The 18,338-nt window shown below is 42.8% G+C and overlaps 1 protein-coding gene across 4 annotated transcripts in view; it reads right to left on the bottom strand.

Annotated features, from left to right (window-relative positions):
- The window catches only part of CRTAC1 (cartilage acidic protein 1), a 693,808-nt gene that overhangs the window by 24,453 nt on the left and 651,017 nt on the right, over positions 1-18,338 (bottom strand). For all 4 annotated transcript variants that reach the window (XM_069754016.1, XM_069754014.1, XM_069754015.1 and 1 more), the window contains exons 12-13: positions 4,278-4,423; positions 777-819 (exon numbers count right to left, since the gene is read on the bottom strand). In XM_069754016.1, coding sequence (XP_069610117.1) covers positions 777-819; positions 4,278-4,423 — 189 coding nt within the window. The remainder of the gene's footprint in view (positions 1-776; positions 820-4,277; positions 4,424-18,338) is intronic.

Genomic DNA, 18,338 nt, shown 5'->3' with positions numbered 1-18,338 from the left:
TCCTCCTCTGGTTACCAGACTTCTCCACCAGTCTGTCGGCGCTGGGAGCGCAGTTATCATGCACTTAGGTGGTGCGACTACTCATGGTGGAGCCTCATGTGTGGAAATGGTGAGCGATGTGGGAACAGGGCACACTGTGCTTCCCACTTGTTTTGCAGATCGGGCAGCATGGGTCGTTGTGTCTCCTGGTTGACGCTGCCTTGCCTGGCATTAGCCTATATCTAACTCTACATCGTGTGCTTCAGCTATCCTGCAACCGCCGTCTAGGAAGGGTTCTGAAAAGCCCCTTCTCCATCAGGAGTGGGTGAAGAATATCCCAGCCCTTAAGGACTTGCCAAACAGTGGTGGCTTGCGCAATGGGAGTCACTCTAGAGTAGTTATTCCTGCACTTAACATTGTGAGGCCAAGGGCTCACTTTTTTTGGCTGATGAGGCCTCAGAAGATAAGAAAAAAGTTTGGGTAGCTCTGTACTAGACGTTAGTGAGTTATTTAGTACATTATCGTAGGACTAATTTTCCTAAAAATGTCTAAAAAGATGTATTTACAACAATTAATAATCCTAAAGCCTCATGATCTGGGCTGAACCAAGCTGATCATTTTATGCAGATCTGTCAATTGTCTCCGAAGAGCAATTCAGTAAAACAGATGGATCATTATGCTTTATTATCCCAACCGTTTGCTTACTAGGGCGTCCAGGCAGAAAACGTGTGCATATAATGACATTTCCTTTTATAATCCAGGTGTGTTACATTCAAACACATTAAAGCCTCATTTACCTCCGCAATGTCCATTTTCATTCATCGAGAAGCCCTGGCCGCACTGTTCGGAAAAGATAAATGTGGTAAAAGCAAATTGTAATCATTTCTGTCATATTGAAAAAGATCAAAAGACAATTTCCTGCCCAGTTTTATTTAGTCAAGTGATTAGCTGTATGAAAAAGTCATTCGTTTGACCTCTACGGGAAGTGCAAAGACTCTTGCCCATATTTTTCTTCATTCTCTAGCATTTTCTGCATGCCTTTGCAACAAAAAAATCTTGGAGAAACCTGGTAAGGAACCTTAGGATTAGTTTTCTGTTGATTTGCTCCAATTTAAGTAAAGGCATACCCAAGGGGGCATGACATAAATAAGGGGTGGGGCTTAAAGGGATTGTTCATAAGTTTTGAAACAGCAGAAATTGTGATAATGAAAAACAACTATTACTTGGCTGGAAAATCCCCAGCCACCCCATTGCCAATGCTCTGGTAGCCCATATTGGCCTTAGTTGACTTCACAATTGAGATGATGTACCAGGCATGCATGTGACCACTGCAGTCATTCACCAGCCTCAGCAGTTTCAAGCTGTACATCAAAGAATGGCTGCTGTAGAAAAGTAAACCAAAACCAGCACAACTGGAGCATCAGTACTGGAGCACTGGAGCATCAGTACTGGAGCACTGGATCATCAGTACTGGAGCACTGGAACATCAGTACTGGAGCACTGGAGTATCAGTACTGGAGCATCAGTACTGGAGCACTGGAACATCAGTACTGGAGCACTGGAGCATCAGTACTGGAGCATCAGTACTGGATCACTGGAGCATTAGTACTGGAGCACTGGAGCATCAGTACTGGAGCACTGGAGCATCAGTACTGGAGCACTGGAGCATAAGTACTGGAGCACTGGAGCATCAGTACTGGAGCACTGGAGCATCAGTACTGGAGCATCAGTACTGGAGCACTGGAGCATCAGTACTGGAGCATTAGTACTGGAGCACTGGAGCATTAGTACTGGAGCACTGGAGCATCAGTACTGGAGCACTGGAGCATCAGTACTGGAGCACTGGAGCATCAGTACTGGAGCACTGGAACATCAGTACTGGAGCACTGGAGCATCAGTACTGGAGCATCAGTACTGGAGCACTGGAGCATCAGTACTGGAGCACTGGAGCATCAGTACTGGAGCACTGGAGCATCAGTACTGGAGCACTGGAGCATAAGTACTGGAGCATTAGTACTGGAGCATCAGTACTGGAGCACTGGAGCATCAGTACTGGAGCACTGGAGCATCAGTACTGGAGCACTGGAACATCAGTACTGGAGCATCAGTACTGGAGCACTGGAGCATCAGTACTGGAGCATCAGTACTGGAGCACTGGAGCATCAGTACTGGAGCATCAGTACTGGAGCACTGGAGCATCAGTACTGGAGCACTGGAGCATAAGTACTGGAGCACTGGAGCATCAGTACTGGAGCACTGGAGCATCAGTACTGGAGCACTGGAGCATCAGTACTGGAGCACTGGAGCATCAGTACTGGAGCACTGGAGCATCAGTACTGGAGCATTAGTACTGAAGCACTGGAGCATTAGTACTGGAGCACTGGAGCATCAGTACTGGAGCACTGGAGCATCAGTACTGGAGCATTGGAGCATTAGTACTGGAGCATTAGTACTGGAGCATCAGTACTGGAGCATTAGTACTGGAGCACTGGAGCATCAGTACTGGAGCACTGGAGCATCAGTACTGGAGCACTGGAGCATTAGTACTGGATCATTAGTACTGGAACACTGGAGCATTAGTACTGGAGCACTGGAGCATTAGTACTGGAGCATCGGTACTGGAGCACTGGAGCATTAGTACTGGATCATTAGTATTGGAACACTGGAGCATTAGTACTGGAGCACTGGAGCATTAGTACCGGAGCACTGGAGCATCAGTACTGGAGCACTGGAGCATCAGTACTGGAGCACTGGAGCATTAGTACTGGATCATTAGTACTGGAACACTAGAGCATTAGTACTGGAGCACTGGAGCATTAGTACCGGAGCACTGGAGCATTAGTGCCGGAGCACTGGAGCATTAGTACCGGAGCACTGGAGCATTAGTGCCGGAGCACTGGAGCATTAGTACTGGAGCACTGGAGCATTAGTACTGGAGCACTGGAGCATCAGTACTGGAGCACTGGAGCATTAGTAAGCATTTAACAGCTGGATAATTTTTTTTTTACATTTCCTTCTGTTGAACCAATTTTCCAACCACTGGCCAAACGTTTAGCCTTCAACATTCTGTATCTGTTACTGCAGACGGGACAGAGGGGAGAGGTTTCTGCTGCAGGAATTTGTCTTACAGCCAGACACAGAGCATTTTTCTGAAAAATCGAAGACTGAGTACTGATTACTGCATGAATTCACCCCACCATCTTCTATAGGTTACAATTGGTAAAATATAATATCAAATAAAACAAGTCCCAGGAGCTGTGTTTGCCCATGACATCGTTATGGCTTCCAGACACTACAGTCTTTCTCTCACTTTCTTCTTACTAGTGTTGTAATGACGGCCATGTTAAAATATTTTTACTCCTTCTTTATTCATGTTCGGTGCTCATTACTATTTTATTCTAATTTCTTTATAGTGTTTTTGTTATTATGCTTTAAAAAGGGTTGCAAATTATTCCTTTGGCAGAATCAAAGAAATCATCTCACAAGTACCACTTACCGGTATATTCTATAAGTCAATGTCTGATCCTGTAACAAGTCTTACACCTTCACCACAGATGAATTCCAAACCAGAAAGTCACTTATAGAGAGCCTGTTTTGGGGTGTTTGCCCCTCATCAGTGTAGAGCAAGGATTCACTGGCTGAATGCAACAATACTTAAGCAATATGGGGAAATACTATTTTTCCTTATAAAGACCAGCTGAGTATAGAGTCTTAAGGTCGACATTAGTCTAATGTGCAGTGTATGAGGGTGTTGGCAAACTGATCCCTGGGGTAGATATTGATTGGGCATGTTTGATTTCTGACTGCTGACTTTTTTGCTCTCCTGGAGATAAGCCGTCGGTGGAGATGTCGGACGGTGGCTTTCTCATAGCGGACACAGGAGAACTCAGCTGAGTGCTCCTGTGTAAGGAAGAGATTATTGTCGGAAGATTGGCCAAACCATTGTTAGGCCAACAACCAACTAATATGTATGTATGTATGGCCAGTATTACAAGGGTGTTGCACTCTTCCAGTAAGACACTGCTCTACACTCAGGAGGGGCAAAATCACCGAAACAGGCTTTATGTAGATTAGTTTCTAGTTTGACTTTAGTCCCTGGTTTTGTTGTAAGGTTTGTTAAAGATTCAAACATTGACCTGTAGGGTATCTGTCTCTCCTAGGTGCTACTTGCGAGAAGGTTTCTTTTCATTCTAAGCCTCTTTAAAGAACACCAGTACTTCCTCTGTATTAAAAAAGAAAAAAAAACACATAATATTTCCTTTCCAAAGCCGCGCCATTATCACCCCAGAATGCGTCACCTCTATAGCCGTCGGTTTAGTGACAGTATCTTCATCAAGAGGATACGGAATTTCCAACACAGAGTTTATTTCCCCTTCAGCAATGCCACGGGTGAAAATCCTGCCATCGGGCCAAGTCACTTCCAAGCTGCTCGCTTCGTCTTTGCCTAAAGGAAAAAAAAAAAGCAAATAAAATCAAGATGTTTCAGGATGTGAGGGCAAAGCTGATTACCGTCAGATACAATCTCACTGTGAGAGCCTCATAGTCACTGCCTGCACCATTACTAACAATATAAAGACTGGCCGTTCCCGCTTTATGACTCATTACATACAGTCATCCTATGGGGCTTTTATTTCGGCACCGAATAAGAGAACCTGCGCACAATTATTTTCCAATACATTCTAAGATCGAGTTATTCTTTCCATTTTTATGGATTGGCAATGGGAACATAAATCGAGTTCCTCAGTTTTCTTACAGTTTTAGCACTCTCTTACTCTTAGTTCCGAGCCAATAAGCAGAAATATGAGAACTTTGCATAATTACAATAAAATATTCCACGGTCTTGGGAAGTCCAGGCATACTTTGCTATTCTCTATATCGTTGGAACATAATAATAACAATCATAAGGGATTTTAATCAGAAAGCGTGAATTCATTCCTGGTCAAGGGACATCGGTGAAAATCAACTTCTGTAGATATTAGTCTAAATCCTGGGATTTAAAGGGAAGTTGTCACCATGAAAATGCCGTCCAATCTGCAGGCGCCATGTTATAGAGCAAGGGGAGCTGAGTAGATTGATATATAGTTTTGTTGAGAAACAATTCAGTATAACCTTAGTTTTATACATTTAATCATCTGCTCTTTCTGTGCTTTTTAGTCCAGTGGGCGGTCCTATCAGTGCTGGACTGTTCTCTCTATATGCGCACTTATACAAAGACACTGTTGTTAGCTTGGTTGTACTGCCCTTCGCCCACACTGGCTGTCTGTGAGATGGAAACTAAAAAAGTATTAGTTGTAATACAGCACAGCTCTGCAGCCGACCTCATAGCACTGTGAGAGGAGAGCTGCAGATGCAGATGTGTTTGTAAAGAGACAAAGCTCAACTCTGTTGTACTGTGTTAGTTGTAATCACACAAAGCTCTGCATTGAGATTAGGACAGCACACTGTCAGTCATTACATGTCTTACACTGATAAATGCCCCTTTACATATAAAATAAGCTTTCGAAGCAGATTCTTAAGAAGATCTATGTCCAGCCCATAAATCTCAACAGCTCATTTACTTATTAAAAAAAAAATCAGATCACAGATGTCAAGTAGAGATGGGCATCACCCAAGTGGTAAAGTTCGGGGTCCGTGCTACTAGAAGCATATGTTACTATTTGAATTTGGCAGCCTGAATAAAGCTTGTTGAAAGACTGTCAGCCAATCAACAAGCTTTTCCTGCGTGGGCACTTCCGGCTCCATCACAGCCATATCAAGTATTGGCATGGTTGTGATTGGCTGGCAACCCAAGTAAAAAAACAAAAAAAAAATAAAAAAATGTGCGGTCCCCTGTATTCTTGATAACCAGCACAGATAAAGCTGACAGCTTTATCTTGGCTGGTTATCAAAACTTGAGGGGTTCCAATGCCGTTTTTTTTATTATTTAAATAAATAATTTTAAAAAATGGCAATGGAGTTCCTTCCATTTTTGAAAACCAGCCAATCTAAAGCTGGAGGCTGGTGTTATCAGGCTGGAAAGGGGAAATGGAAATGGGGCATCCAGAAGATGTGCCAATTCTGGCGCTTTTCCCAGCACTTCGCACTTGCCCTAGTGCACTTGCAAGTAGGGTAATAGTTTTGGGGGGTTATTTCAGCTATTATATCTCCGCTGACATCAAGGCCAGGGGTTAGTAATGGAGAGGCATCTATTACACCCCCCCCATTACTAATATTACCACTCAGCCCAGCAACCAGCTCACACTGAGCTGAGCGTGAGAAGGCGCCTGAGTATGACCAGCGGTGACGTCACTAAGGTGGGAACTAACAGAAATATTAAGGAGGGAACTAAATGAAAAGGGCCTGACAAGGGGGTAAAGATATACGAAAAATTGGCACATAAGGCCATGGCATGTTCAGCTGCACCAAAATCCATTGCCGCGCTTCCTGCCTAATGATTATATAAATCAAATCTGGCTAGAACAGGATTTGTTGCTGGACCTGATTGATGAAAATACTTATAGTCCCTCATAGCCCAGGATCCAAATATTCGACAATAATTGACGGGCCTGGCAAAATATTAAATGACTTCATTCACAAAACCAGTCTCTTAAAACTAAGCTTGATAGATTTCCGTCCACAATCGGGGGTGATTACAGAGAGTTATTACGGAGAAAATGTCATTACCCGACAAAAATAAAGAGATTTCTTCTCAGAAAGAACAGTAAAAGTGAATTCCACTTAATTAAGATGGGGGCCATTAATTCTTTTCATTGGGATCAAGTTCTCTAGGTAAGATCCTATTTCCTGCCATAAGGTCGGGTGGAACTAGATGAGCTCGAAGGTCCCGATAGTCTGAACTTTATGAGATCATTAGAACATTATTGCCTATGGGAATAATGGGAATGTTTTCTGAAAAGAAAAGAGTCTCCGGGTTTCAGGACTGCAAAATATTCCATTTCCATCTCTAGAAGTTCAGTACAATGGTCATCATGGGATTACAATGATCACATTAAGTCCCATAGGTTTATGCCAATAAGCGGCGTTAGTGCGGGACCGACTATATCCAAGAGTACAGGTGGAGCAGAGCTAGGTCTGCCATTTGACACTTGATGTTATCAATTATTTTTCTATAGTACAGCAAATTATTTATGCACAATACTATAAATATATGGTTAGTTATAGTTGGGTTTTGTGCAACTTTATACATATATAATATCATTTATATTTGCACTTTATATACTTAAGAAACCTGATATTACGGTTGAGCAGTGGCGTCCCAATCATAGAAACTGCCTACACAACTGGTTTGTTGCCCATCATGAGCAATGAATGTTCCTGCTGATTCCCTTAATGATACAATTCTGTTTATCTGCAGCTGCCGCTAGAGGGAGGCAATTAAATACAGATTTAAAGGGGTTGTTTACTACTCGGACAACCCATTCCAAATCTGTAGGATTCCCCCCAGCAGAATAATAACACCCATATTCATGTCCGGTGCCGGCGCCATTCCAGCGGTGTTTGTGTTTGCACCGGATCTCCCGGGGCTCACATGACATTATTATGTCACATAATCCCTGCAGCCAATCAGCGCTGGCTTCACTCCCTCTCCTTCGGACAAATCAAGAAATCCAGAGGAAGTGAAAGAGCAGCCGTAGCTTTGACTTCCTCTGGATGTCAATTACATCCTCCGGAGAGGAGAGTGAAGGCAGCGCTGATTGGGTTTTTCTGAGTATTGCAAGTCAGCCTTATTGAAATTAATAAAGCTGCTCTGCAATATTGTATGAAACTCACGGTCATGGGTTTCTGAAAGAAAGCAGCCATTTATATCTATTCCTAGTCAACTCCATTAAAATATTGCAATTGTTACCTATCAACAGGACAGGTGCTCACTTACAATCACTGAGACCCCACTAAACATGAGAATCGGGGTGTGGAGGGCATGAACACTACTGCTCCATTTACGGTGTATGGACTTGATGAAGAAAACCCAAGGCAGTACTAGTGGTGGGACAGCAGCAATCAGAAAGTTATCATTTAACTTGTGGATGGACTACACTCCCTTACAGAAGTTATGTCGCTTATCTATGTTATGTAAATAAAAGCTTATAACCTGATGTTAAATTCATCCATTGGTTGTATAAATTATTCTTTTGAAAGCTGAACCCCTCCGAAATGTGGTTTAGGTTAAGAAAATAAATTGGCATCAATAGAGAAATATTGATCAGTTAATGGACACAGAATGACCAGATTTTGGCAAGGCAAAAGTTTTGTTGCCTGGTCATATAATGCACCCAATCCTAGTTTACATCCTCACCTGTGCTCAGTAAATGATCGGTTAATTAGTGTGTGTATAAAAAGAAACCCAGCACCTCAGACCTTCACTTGAACTGAAACTTGAGTTCTGACAACATGCCAAAAATCCACCCTGCGATCAAAGCCTGGATTATCAAGAGGCTGAAGACCAGATCCACTGCAGAGGTGGCTGGTACCTTTAATGTGTCTCAGCGTCAAGTACAAAGAATTAAAAAAGATTTGAAAAGCCTGGAGATGTGTTTGACAAGCCCAGGTCTGGCAGACCCCACAAGACAACTGCTCAGGAGAAACGTTTGTAGGTTAGAAAATCCAAAGCAAGCCCCCCTCCCACTGCAGCAGAGCTCCAACAGGCCTGGTCACCTCAAGTCCCTGTGTTAAGTAGAACAGTTTGTAGGATTCTGTCTCAAAATGGCCTCCATGGTCGAATCAGTGCCAAGAAGCCAGCACTAAACAAAAGGCAAATAAAAAACTGTGTGGCATTTGCAAAGTCCCACAGCCTACTCAACAGATGAACGCTGGAAAAGTGGCAGAAGGTGGATTTCTCTGATGAATCTTCAGTAGAATTACACCACAGCCACCACAAATACTGCAGGAGACCTACTGGAGCCCGTATGGATCCAAAATACACCCAGAAAACAGTTACATTTGGTGGTGGAAAGATCATGGTCTGGGGTTACATTCAGTATGTGGGTGTGCAAAACATTTGCAAGGTGGAAGGCAATATCAATAGCCTAAAATATCAAGAAGTATTAGCTACCTCTTATATTCTAAATCATAAAAGGGGTCAAATTCTGCAAAAGGATGGTGCTCCATCTCATACATCCATCTGTACAACAAAGCAAGAAAGCAAGAAAGATCAAGGTGCTCAAGGACTGGCCAGCCCAGTCACCAGACATGAGCATCATTGAGCATGTTTGGGGTAGGATGACAGAGGAAGCTAGATCTAGAATCTAGATGAACTCTGGGAGGCATGTAAGACTGCATTCTTTGCTATTCCTGATGACTTCATTAATTAATAAATTGTATGAATCATTGTTGAACCGCATGGATGCAGTCCTTCAAGCTCATGGAAGTCACACAAAATATTAAATATGACTCTAATAGCACCACCACTTCATTCATCAATGTTATGCAACATATATTTGTATTTTAAGGTAATTATTTGTTTGAATCTCACATTACTTTCTGTGGGCAATAAAACTTTTGTCTTGCCAAAATCTGACCATTCTGTGTCCATTAACTGATCAATATTTCTGCATTGATGCCAATTTATTTTCTTACCCTAAACCACATTTTGCAGGGTTTCAGCTTTCAAAAGAATAATTTATACAACCAATTGATGAATTTAACATCAGGTTATAAGCTTTTATTTACATAACATGGATAAGCGACATAACTTCTGTATAGATATGACACTAAGGGGCCATATAATCTATGCCTATAGGTACTGACTTTGTAGGTCAGGAACATATAGAAAGGGGGAGCCTGGTAGGGAAGCCAGACTGCACACACAGAGCAACTGAACAGATGCCACCTAGTGGCAAAAGCGAGGTCAGGAAAACCAAGTCAGAGCACAAGACAGCACAACAGTACAAAATGATTTAGACAGAATGGATAGTCAGGACATAGCAAGGGATCAGTAAACCAGGACGGGCAAAATACGGTACAATAGGGACAAACTGAAACCGAGTCAAAAAGCCAAGCCAAGAGATCAGAACCAGGGAGTCAAGCAGATATACAGACAAAGAGACACTGGGAAAGGGCAGGCAGGGGGAGATAACAGACACAGGACAAGTCAGGGTTCACAGTAGGACAAATCAAGGGCTTCCAGAGTCAGGTTCACACGCCAAAGACAGAGCTATAGCTGACACCACCCTCAGGATACCTGGAAGCTAAATAGCAAACCCAAGCCCAGAATGAGGCAGAGCAAAGTTAACCCTTGACATGATCCACCCAGAGAATGAGCAGACAAGACTAAACTCCGGGAACGGATCATGACCCTGCCGTCACATTCTTTCTGTACAGTTTCTTCAGTGTTTTATGGCTTTCTATCAGTATCTCTATTACTTAGCTGTGACGTCCTCTCATTATCTAGATTCACCACAAAATAGCTGCTGTGTTTCCTGCCTCTGCTTTTATACAGGCCATAATATTTTTTCCTGATTGGTTATACCATGTGATATGACAGCTGTAAAGTATATTGGGGAGACCCGCCCGGCTGCACCTAAGGATCCTCCTCTGGCTGATGGAATCTTTTGAAATATGTAAATTTACAGCAGTCCTTTTAAGCAATTCACCAGGTTCAGTAAGTTCCTAAAAAATTGAACACAAATTTGATTTGTATCAAACTGATGCTTGATTAGCTCGTCTATAGTGACAATTTTTTTATTTTTATTAGGGCGCACATCCCTGAATTAGTTACATATCGTTACATTCTATCCATTAGTTCCCATCAACACATCTTATAATGCGGCACTTTATTTTGTGTCCCCCTTCATGTGAGCCTTATAAATAAGATTTTCCACAATCACGAGAAGTTATTAATCCATGCGCATTACAACTAGCTGGGTAATTCTTCTGTGCTCGCTGCATTATAACTCATTAAAGGGATTAAATGCTGTTTCAGCTGCCCGTGACCGAAGATGAAAAATGTGACCATAATAATAACGCCAATGGAAAGCTCGGCCGCGCAATGATTGAGGGGCTCCTTTATTTCTACAGCATTGCGCTAATACAGTATAGACTTCTAGTGATCGGCCGTGATGAATGAGATCTGATCGATTTACCCATTTAGCAAACATGACAAACAATGTAGCGGACCAAATAGCGAGACTCAACACAAACACGCTGACATCAATTCTACGAGCATCGCCCCCTATATGAAAATAATCCCAAGTAAATGAGATTTTTTTTCTATTAGATTTTAATTTATTTTCTATTGTCCCCTATTCACATCTGCTACTGGGAAAGCTGGGTGACGTCTCACGATTCCTTCTCTGGATGCAAAAAATTTAAGTAATTCCAATTCCCCCAAAAAAATTGGTACAAGGGATAACAGGCTTGTCTGCAGTCACTCTGTGTGAATCTTCACAGATCGCACTGTGCACACACTGCCAGGATTCTCCGGTACAAGGGGGCGGGAAAAGGCGAGTACGTGACCACAAGGTTGCGATTTGCATACATGTGGTCACATGCCAACTAGACGTGCACGGCCTCGCTCAATACAAGTGAATCGAGCGAGAATAGACACGTCTAGTTGGAATGTGGCTGGAAGTATGCAAATCGAATACTTGCCGTCACATGAGCGCCTACTCCCAGTTCCAGAGTATCCTGGCAGTGCACATTGTACACGCTGTGAGGATTCACAAGTCTGCAGTCACATAGCCTGAACAACCCCTTTAAGTTAATTCATTTTAGCTTTGAAGGTGGAGTTGAAAATATTCCATCGTGTAATAAAGTAGAATACAGTGGCCCACTGAAAAACAATAGTTATTATTCATGTCTGTGTAAACTGTGATGACCTTGCCAAGACTTGGACACCCATTTATATTGATCTACTGTATACTATATATTCGGGCTATGCAAGACAGACAGCGAGCACGATCCAATCCCCTCAAACTGTTATATGATCACATTGCTCTCTGAAGAATAATGTCATGAACACCTTTACTTTATATGCAATCTGTTGCTCCGGACTGAAAAATGCACTGTTTTAACTCATATGCAAATGAGACTAAAGTGCTCTGGGCGTGATCAGAGCACTTCCCATGCATCTTGCTCACCGATACGTTTCTCTGCCGAGCCCCACCTTCCTCTGCTTGATTGACAGCTCACTGGCTAAATTAGACAACTCATTTCATATTTCATGCATAAAAATAAAAGAAGCAAACAACCCAAAATAAATAAATAATTCTCCTGGTGAGAAGAATATATTTTTTTTTTTCAAGCTTTATTGCAAACTATATAAAAAATAAATAAAATAGAATTGATGTTGTGCTCAGTCATGATTATTTTTTCCTCCCATTAAATCAACAGCAACTAATTAAAATCAGTTGTCCAATTCATCATTCATTGACATTAACGATGGAATAAATGGGTCGTAGAAGATTTTATTATTAGTTTAGTTACTGTATAGAGCCAAATAATATAATATGAATATTCAATTAATGTTGATAAGTTTTGGGTTTTTTCTATCTTTTTTTATTTAGGACTTTTTTTTTCTTCAAAAACTGACCTTTTTTTCGAAAAAAAGAAAAAAAAAATCCTCATCCTTAAAACATCTATTGTTAAATAAGAACCACAATAATGAATGACATTAATTAAAATGGGCACAGAATCGATAGGACGGGAACAGCTCCCTTGTGGTCTGAGTCCCTGCAATAATTTGGTATATATATATTGTATATATATATATATATATATATATATATATATATATATGGTATATATACATATGGTACATATATCATAAGAAGAAAAATATAAAATATAAACATTTGTAAAAAAAATGCAGGTGCAAAAAAAAAAATTACAACTCAATTTCCTAGAACCCCGGAGCGGCTCTTTTTCCTCACCAGTGTTCCTTCTCATCTGCCACCTACACACTATGTAATGTGAGGCACAAAGTGGAAGGTGAGGAACGGGTGGGCCGCACCAAACACAAAGCCGAGGGCACCGGTGTAGGAGGAGTGGGCTGAGCGCAGACAGACGAGAGGTTATTCTCTACTGCCCTGAGGTGGAAGAACAGATAACAGGGTGAAGCTTCCAATCCCATAATTCACGGCAGGAAAAATGTGGCCAGAGATGAAGGAGAAATCTGAATATCACTGCTGCAGCCATATGTAATAGCTAAGGCTACGTTCACATTTGCGTTGTGCGATGTTGTGTCGGAGACGCAACGCACAACGCAAACAAAAACGCTTTGCGACGCATGCGTCCTTTTTTGCCGAATTTTGGACGCAAAAAAAATGCAACTTGCTGCGTCCTCTGCGCCCTACGCTTGCGGCAAAAAAAAACGCATGCGCCGCAAAACGCAGCACATCGCATGTCCATGTTAAATATAGGGGCGCATGACGCATGCGTCGCCGCGGTTGCGCCCGACGCAACGCAAATGTGAATGTAGCCTTAGTAAGAAACATTCCTCTAAGCCCTGTTCACATACTACAGCACAGACTGCTAGAAGGGGACTGTTTCTTTCTATAATCAGCTGGTGTAGGAAGACTTTTTGGCCAGGCAATTGAACCCTGGGAAAAAGGCATGCAAATGAGCTCTCCTCCAGTGAGGAATAAAGCTGTCTCTCTAGAACTAACGAAAGGAAGCAGTGACCCTACAAGTCTCTGTCCTGCCCTTTATAACCATTACTTATCCTTGAAGTCTAACTACTCCGTGTTTCGGGGTTCTTGCCCCTCATCAGTGCAGAGCAGGAGAATATGGAATAGTCCCTTTTCTCCTTGCTGTGACTACTAACTGGTGTAGGTAGACTTCAAGGGCTGGTAGGCCCAGCAAGGAGAGAGAGTACTATTCCATATATTCCTGCTCTTTACTGATGAGGGCCAAGAACCCTGAAACATACTTCACTAGATGAGTGTTTTTTTCCTTCTTTAGAAGACTTCATGTTTGCCTAAATGCTGCAAGGATTATATTGTTGTGCAGCTGTAAGACAGTCGATACCTTTATGTCCACAAATCGCTGCTCCAGCAGAGGGAAATAGCGTTATGAAGGCATATGCAAATGAGGTGTGTACTGCCAGGTCCTTAGGATGCCCCGCCTAGTGCCACCCCCCTCTGGTTAATTGACAGGTTATTGACTGTAGGACATAGCATCAGCCGAGCATACGCATTACTGCTCCATTAATTGTGTACGCGACTGTGTGCTATACTCGTCCATCTCTACTAGTCCCATGGAATATTTATGTGAGTGCTCGACCACCGCTCCATTCAGACAGGGATCTTCAGAGCCCCATTCTCAGTTACGGTAGGGGTCGTATCGGTGATCAGGAGGGGGTAGGTGATGCCTTTCAAACATGGTGCAAACATTTAATGGTATAAAGCAAATACCGGTATACATAATATACAAAGAAAATCCAATATACGTTTGCACTTTTTGGAAGTATCTGCCGGATGCTTCTTTAATGGAGATATGGAAACAGTCAAACAGTCAAAAATATAAGTAAAGTTGACATGTAAAACGGTAAAAATAGTTTTTGGGGCATTTTTCAAGTGTATTTTGGTGCAGTAAACATACATTTCCTTTAATAAAATCCTCCTGTAATGACTCTGGACAGGATGATCGAGCCTCCGTCCTGGTCAGGTCAGGGTTAACTAGAACTGCCTCTCTCTGGTTCTGGGGCAGCTATTTAATTCTGGTGGTTCCTGGGTCAGGTGTCAGTGATGCTTCCGCATACTTGGTTCGTGGTTGCTGACCCAGGCTACTCATCTGTAATCGCTGTGTCTCAGTGCGTGTGTGTTTTGTTGTATACAACCCGGTTCTTCTCTAACTTCGGCCTCTGTTTTCGGCTCGGTACTCATCTGTCCTTCCTGGTTCTCTGACCCCTTGGCTTGTTTCGGTTTACTCTTCAGTCTTGTCCCTGGTACCTCGCTCTCGTCTGGCTTTGACCCTCGGCTGGTACCTCGCTCTCGTCTGGCTTTGACCCTCGGCTCCCCACTGACTATGTCGTTGTTCTCTGTCCTGTGTTCCGCGCTCTCAGCTGACTCCCCGTCCTCTCGGGCAGTTGCTCTACCCCTCTGCGATCACGTGACTGTCTAGTCTCAGTTCCTGTGCTTACTGCGTGCCTTAGTTTCTGGTCCTGTGCGCACTGCGTGTCCTGCTCCTTACAATTCCATCTCCAATGCTTGCGCCATCTAGGCTTTCCACAGTGACACTGTCACTACACCTCCATATAAGAAAATTCCCTTATTCATACTGCACCTGAATAAAAAAACAAAACAGTAAAATGGGCCTTAAAGGTGTTGTAGGATTTGAAAAAAAAAAATGTCTTCTTACTTCAAAAAAGTGCTCCATACCTGTCCATGGAACTAAGCTGCAATATCCCACGCAACCTAAAATTTTCAGAAAACAGGTTTATTAGGCTACTTTCACACTAGCGTCGTACGACGCACGTCGCAATGTGACGTTGCGACGTACCGACGCATACTGTGAAAGCGCCGCACAACGGGGACAGCGGATGCAGTTTTTCAACGCATCCGCTGCCCCATTTTGAGCTGCGGGGTAGAGGGGGCGGAGTTCTGGCCGCGCATGCGCAGTCGGAAATGGCGGACACGATGCACCAAAAAACGGTACATGCAACGTTTTTTGGTTTTGACGGTCCGACGCAACACGACGCCACCGTCGCACGACGGTTGCGACGTGTGGCAAAGCGTCGCAAATGTTAGTCTATGGAGAAAAAACGCATTCTGCAAGCAATTTTGCAGGATGCGTTTTTTCACCAAAACGACGCATTGCGACGTGCGACGCCAGTGTGAAAGTAGCCTAAGGCAAAACTGACGAAAAATCAATGTGCCGCTCAGTTTGTGCCAGCTACCAATCAAGCACTGGGGTTGGGGCCTCAGTTAACCCCAACCATGACTCTCACTGTATATATCGGACATTTTGTGCAGTAGAGCCCGTCGTGTCTGTGAACACTGCTGCCTCTATTCTTCCTAATTATCGATAATTCATCACCCCTAATAAAACAAGCAGAAATAATTGAGATGAAGGATGGGGAGCGGCGCGGCCTTAACGGCAGCCATCAGCTTCAGAGCGTGAGTTTTTGTTTTCATTTCTAGAATAACAATCCTTTTTCCTTCTTTGGACTTTTTAACTCCATCTTGACACAGACAAATGAATGTACAGCAGCTTCCATCATCTTGGCCGGGGCGGTGTGTTGCTGACATTTTCATTACATTATTAAAGCCCCCCGGCCCGTGCGGTGGTGGGATATTACCTTCTTTCTCGCCTTCACTAACATGTTACACATAGGCTAAGGTTACACAATAAGTCATCGCTGCGATCAAACACATAAGTGTAAATTTCAAAGGTAGCAGAGCTAAATTTTTCAAGTCAAGGTGTTCATGTTTGTTTTTCAGTGGCTCGCCGCTCTTCTTCCTCCTGGCTTCCTTATTGCCGATGGGGGGCTGGTAAGGGCTCCTGAAGATTGACAGTTTGGGCAGGTGGCATAGCTGAATTTGGCCACTCTCCGATGTTGCTAAGAAAAGCAGCTTTGCCTCTGCAGCATCAAAGCAGGAAACTGACAAGATTCAAAGCTGTGCTCATAAGCTGTATCGCAAAGAGCTTGCAAGCCTGTGCTCCTTGCCTAGGGAACTCAACATTAGAGCTGGCTGTCAGTCATTGCCGGGGGCGCGGTTACTGATGCTGCTCACTGTGCACTGGGTGGTGAATGAGGCTGTGCAGGCCCTCTCCTATGACTGAAAGCTCGTGTAATTTCCTCCCGGCAGCGGGACTCTCTGTGTGAGTGCCGGGCAGGCTCAGAACACTGCAGATTTAACTCAATATCTAAAAATATTTCATTGAAAACTTTCATAACATTTTACTGCTGCAGTGTTTCTGTAAGTCCTTTATCTCGCCACATTTCTTTGTAAAAAATGTCACAAATCGCTGATAGCTGCTACTCCTGATGGCTATGTCTGCCTCCCCCTCCATTCTGACAGTGTTAGAGATAGCAGCAAATAGAAGGAGGGGTTGTACACAGATCTGCAGTGGATGGGGAAAGTACATACAGTCTCATGGAGGGCAGAAAAAAACTAGCTGCAGACAAGGATAAAATCAATTAAAGAGAAAATAAATGCAGGATAGAAGTTGTACTGATATACTAGCTACTGAAGACAGCAGCACTCTGGATGCAAACAGAGCTCACATCCAGCCTATATTACTGGAGAGAAAATCCCACAATAGAAAAATCTGAAAATTTGATAAGGTTACAAACTGTATACCAAGAGTGAAGATTGCAGACTGAAATCAGTTGCAATTTTATCAGCTAAATTTAACCACTATCATATTTACAGTTCATTTTCCTGTGTTAAAGTGTTTATTGCTTTCAAGCCTTTTAGTTGTCTTATAAAATCAGAAGCTCTACCACCAATCATGTCCATAACTATTTAGCTGTCCCAAATAATGTTCTATTGGTGTCCATCAGGCTGATATATGGTGGCACACATTTATTTAGAACTGTATAGAAATGAGCAATCAAGTGTGTTTTTCTATGTAAAAGCAACTCCTACAAAATTTCACATATTGATGGTATTTCTAGTGCTGCATTCGTGTACTGACAGTGTTTCTGAGGCTGCATTCAAGTACTGACAGTGGGTCTGGTGCTGCAATCATGTACTGATGGTGGTTCTGGTGCTGCAATCATGTACTGATGGTGGTTCTGGCACTGAATTCATGTACTGACCGTGGTTCTAATGCTGCATTCATATACTGATGTTGGTTATTGTGCTACATTCATGTACTGATGGTGGTTATTGTGCTACATTCATGTACTGATGGTGGTTTGGGCACTGCATTCATGTGCTGACAGTGGTTCTGATCTTGAACAAATTTAGCAATCCAAAACTTGCCTGACGGCCAAGTTAAAAATAAAAATCCTCAAAACTTAGAGTACTGAGATCATGAGGTGGATATGCCGAGTTTCTAATCCAAAAACATATCATAAGGTAGATCATGTTCACACTTATTTTTTGGAGCAGAAACTGAGAGGAATCATTGCATAACTAAAAGGTGTTAAAAGTAAACCCATATGATAGCGGTAATGGAGGCCATATTGTTCAGCATTCCTAGAAGCTGCTATAACTCACTTTTTTATGTAGAACAACTCACAGACTTTGTAGAGAAGTAGTTTTTTATGCCCGATGTAAATGCATTTTCATGGTGTGATAGGAGCGGCAGTGAGCATGTGCAACAAACACTCCTATACCCAGTGAATGAAGCAAACATTGCACATGCTCAGTACCACTCCATTCACACAGGAAATATGCTCATGTCCCAGGATTACAAGCGTCCAACTGCAAATGATCCTGTGAGGAGTGGCAGAGGCCCTGAGATAGCAGAGA

Source organism: Ranitomeya imitator, chromosome 2, assembly GCF_032444005.1.
Source record: "Ranitomeya imitator isolate aRanImi1 chromosome 2, aRanImi1.pri, whole genome shotgun sequence".
NCBI classification, from domain to species: domain Eukaryota; kingdom Metazoa; phylum Chordata; class Amphibia; order Anura; family Dendrobatidae; genus Ranitomeya; species Ranitomeya imitator.
The sequence above is the reverse complement of the archived record's forward strand: the minus strand, read 5'-3'. Positions and strand labels throughout refer to the sequence as shown.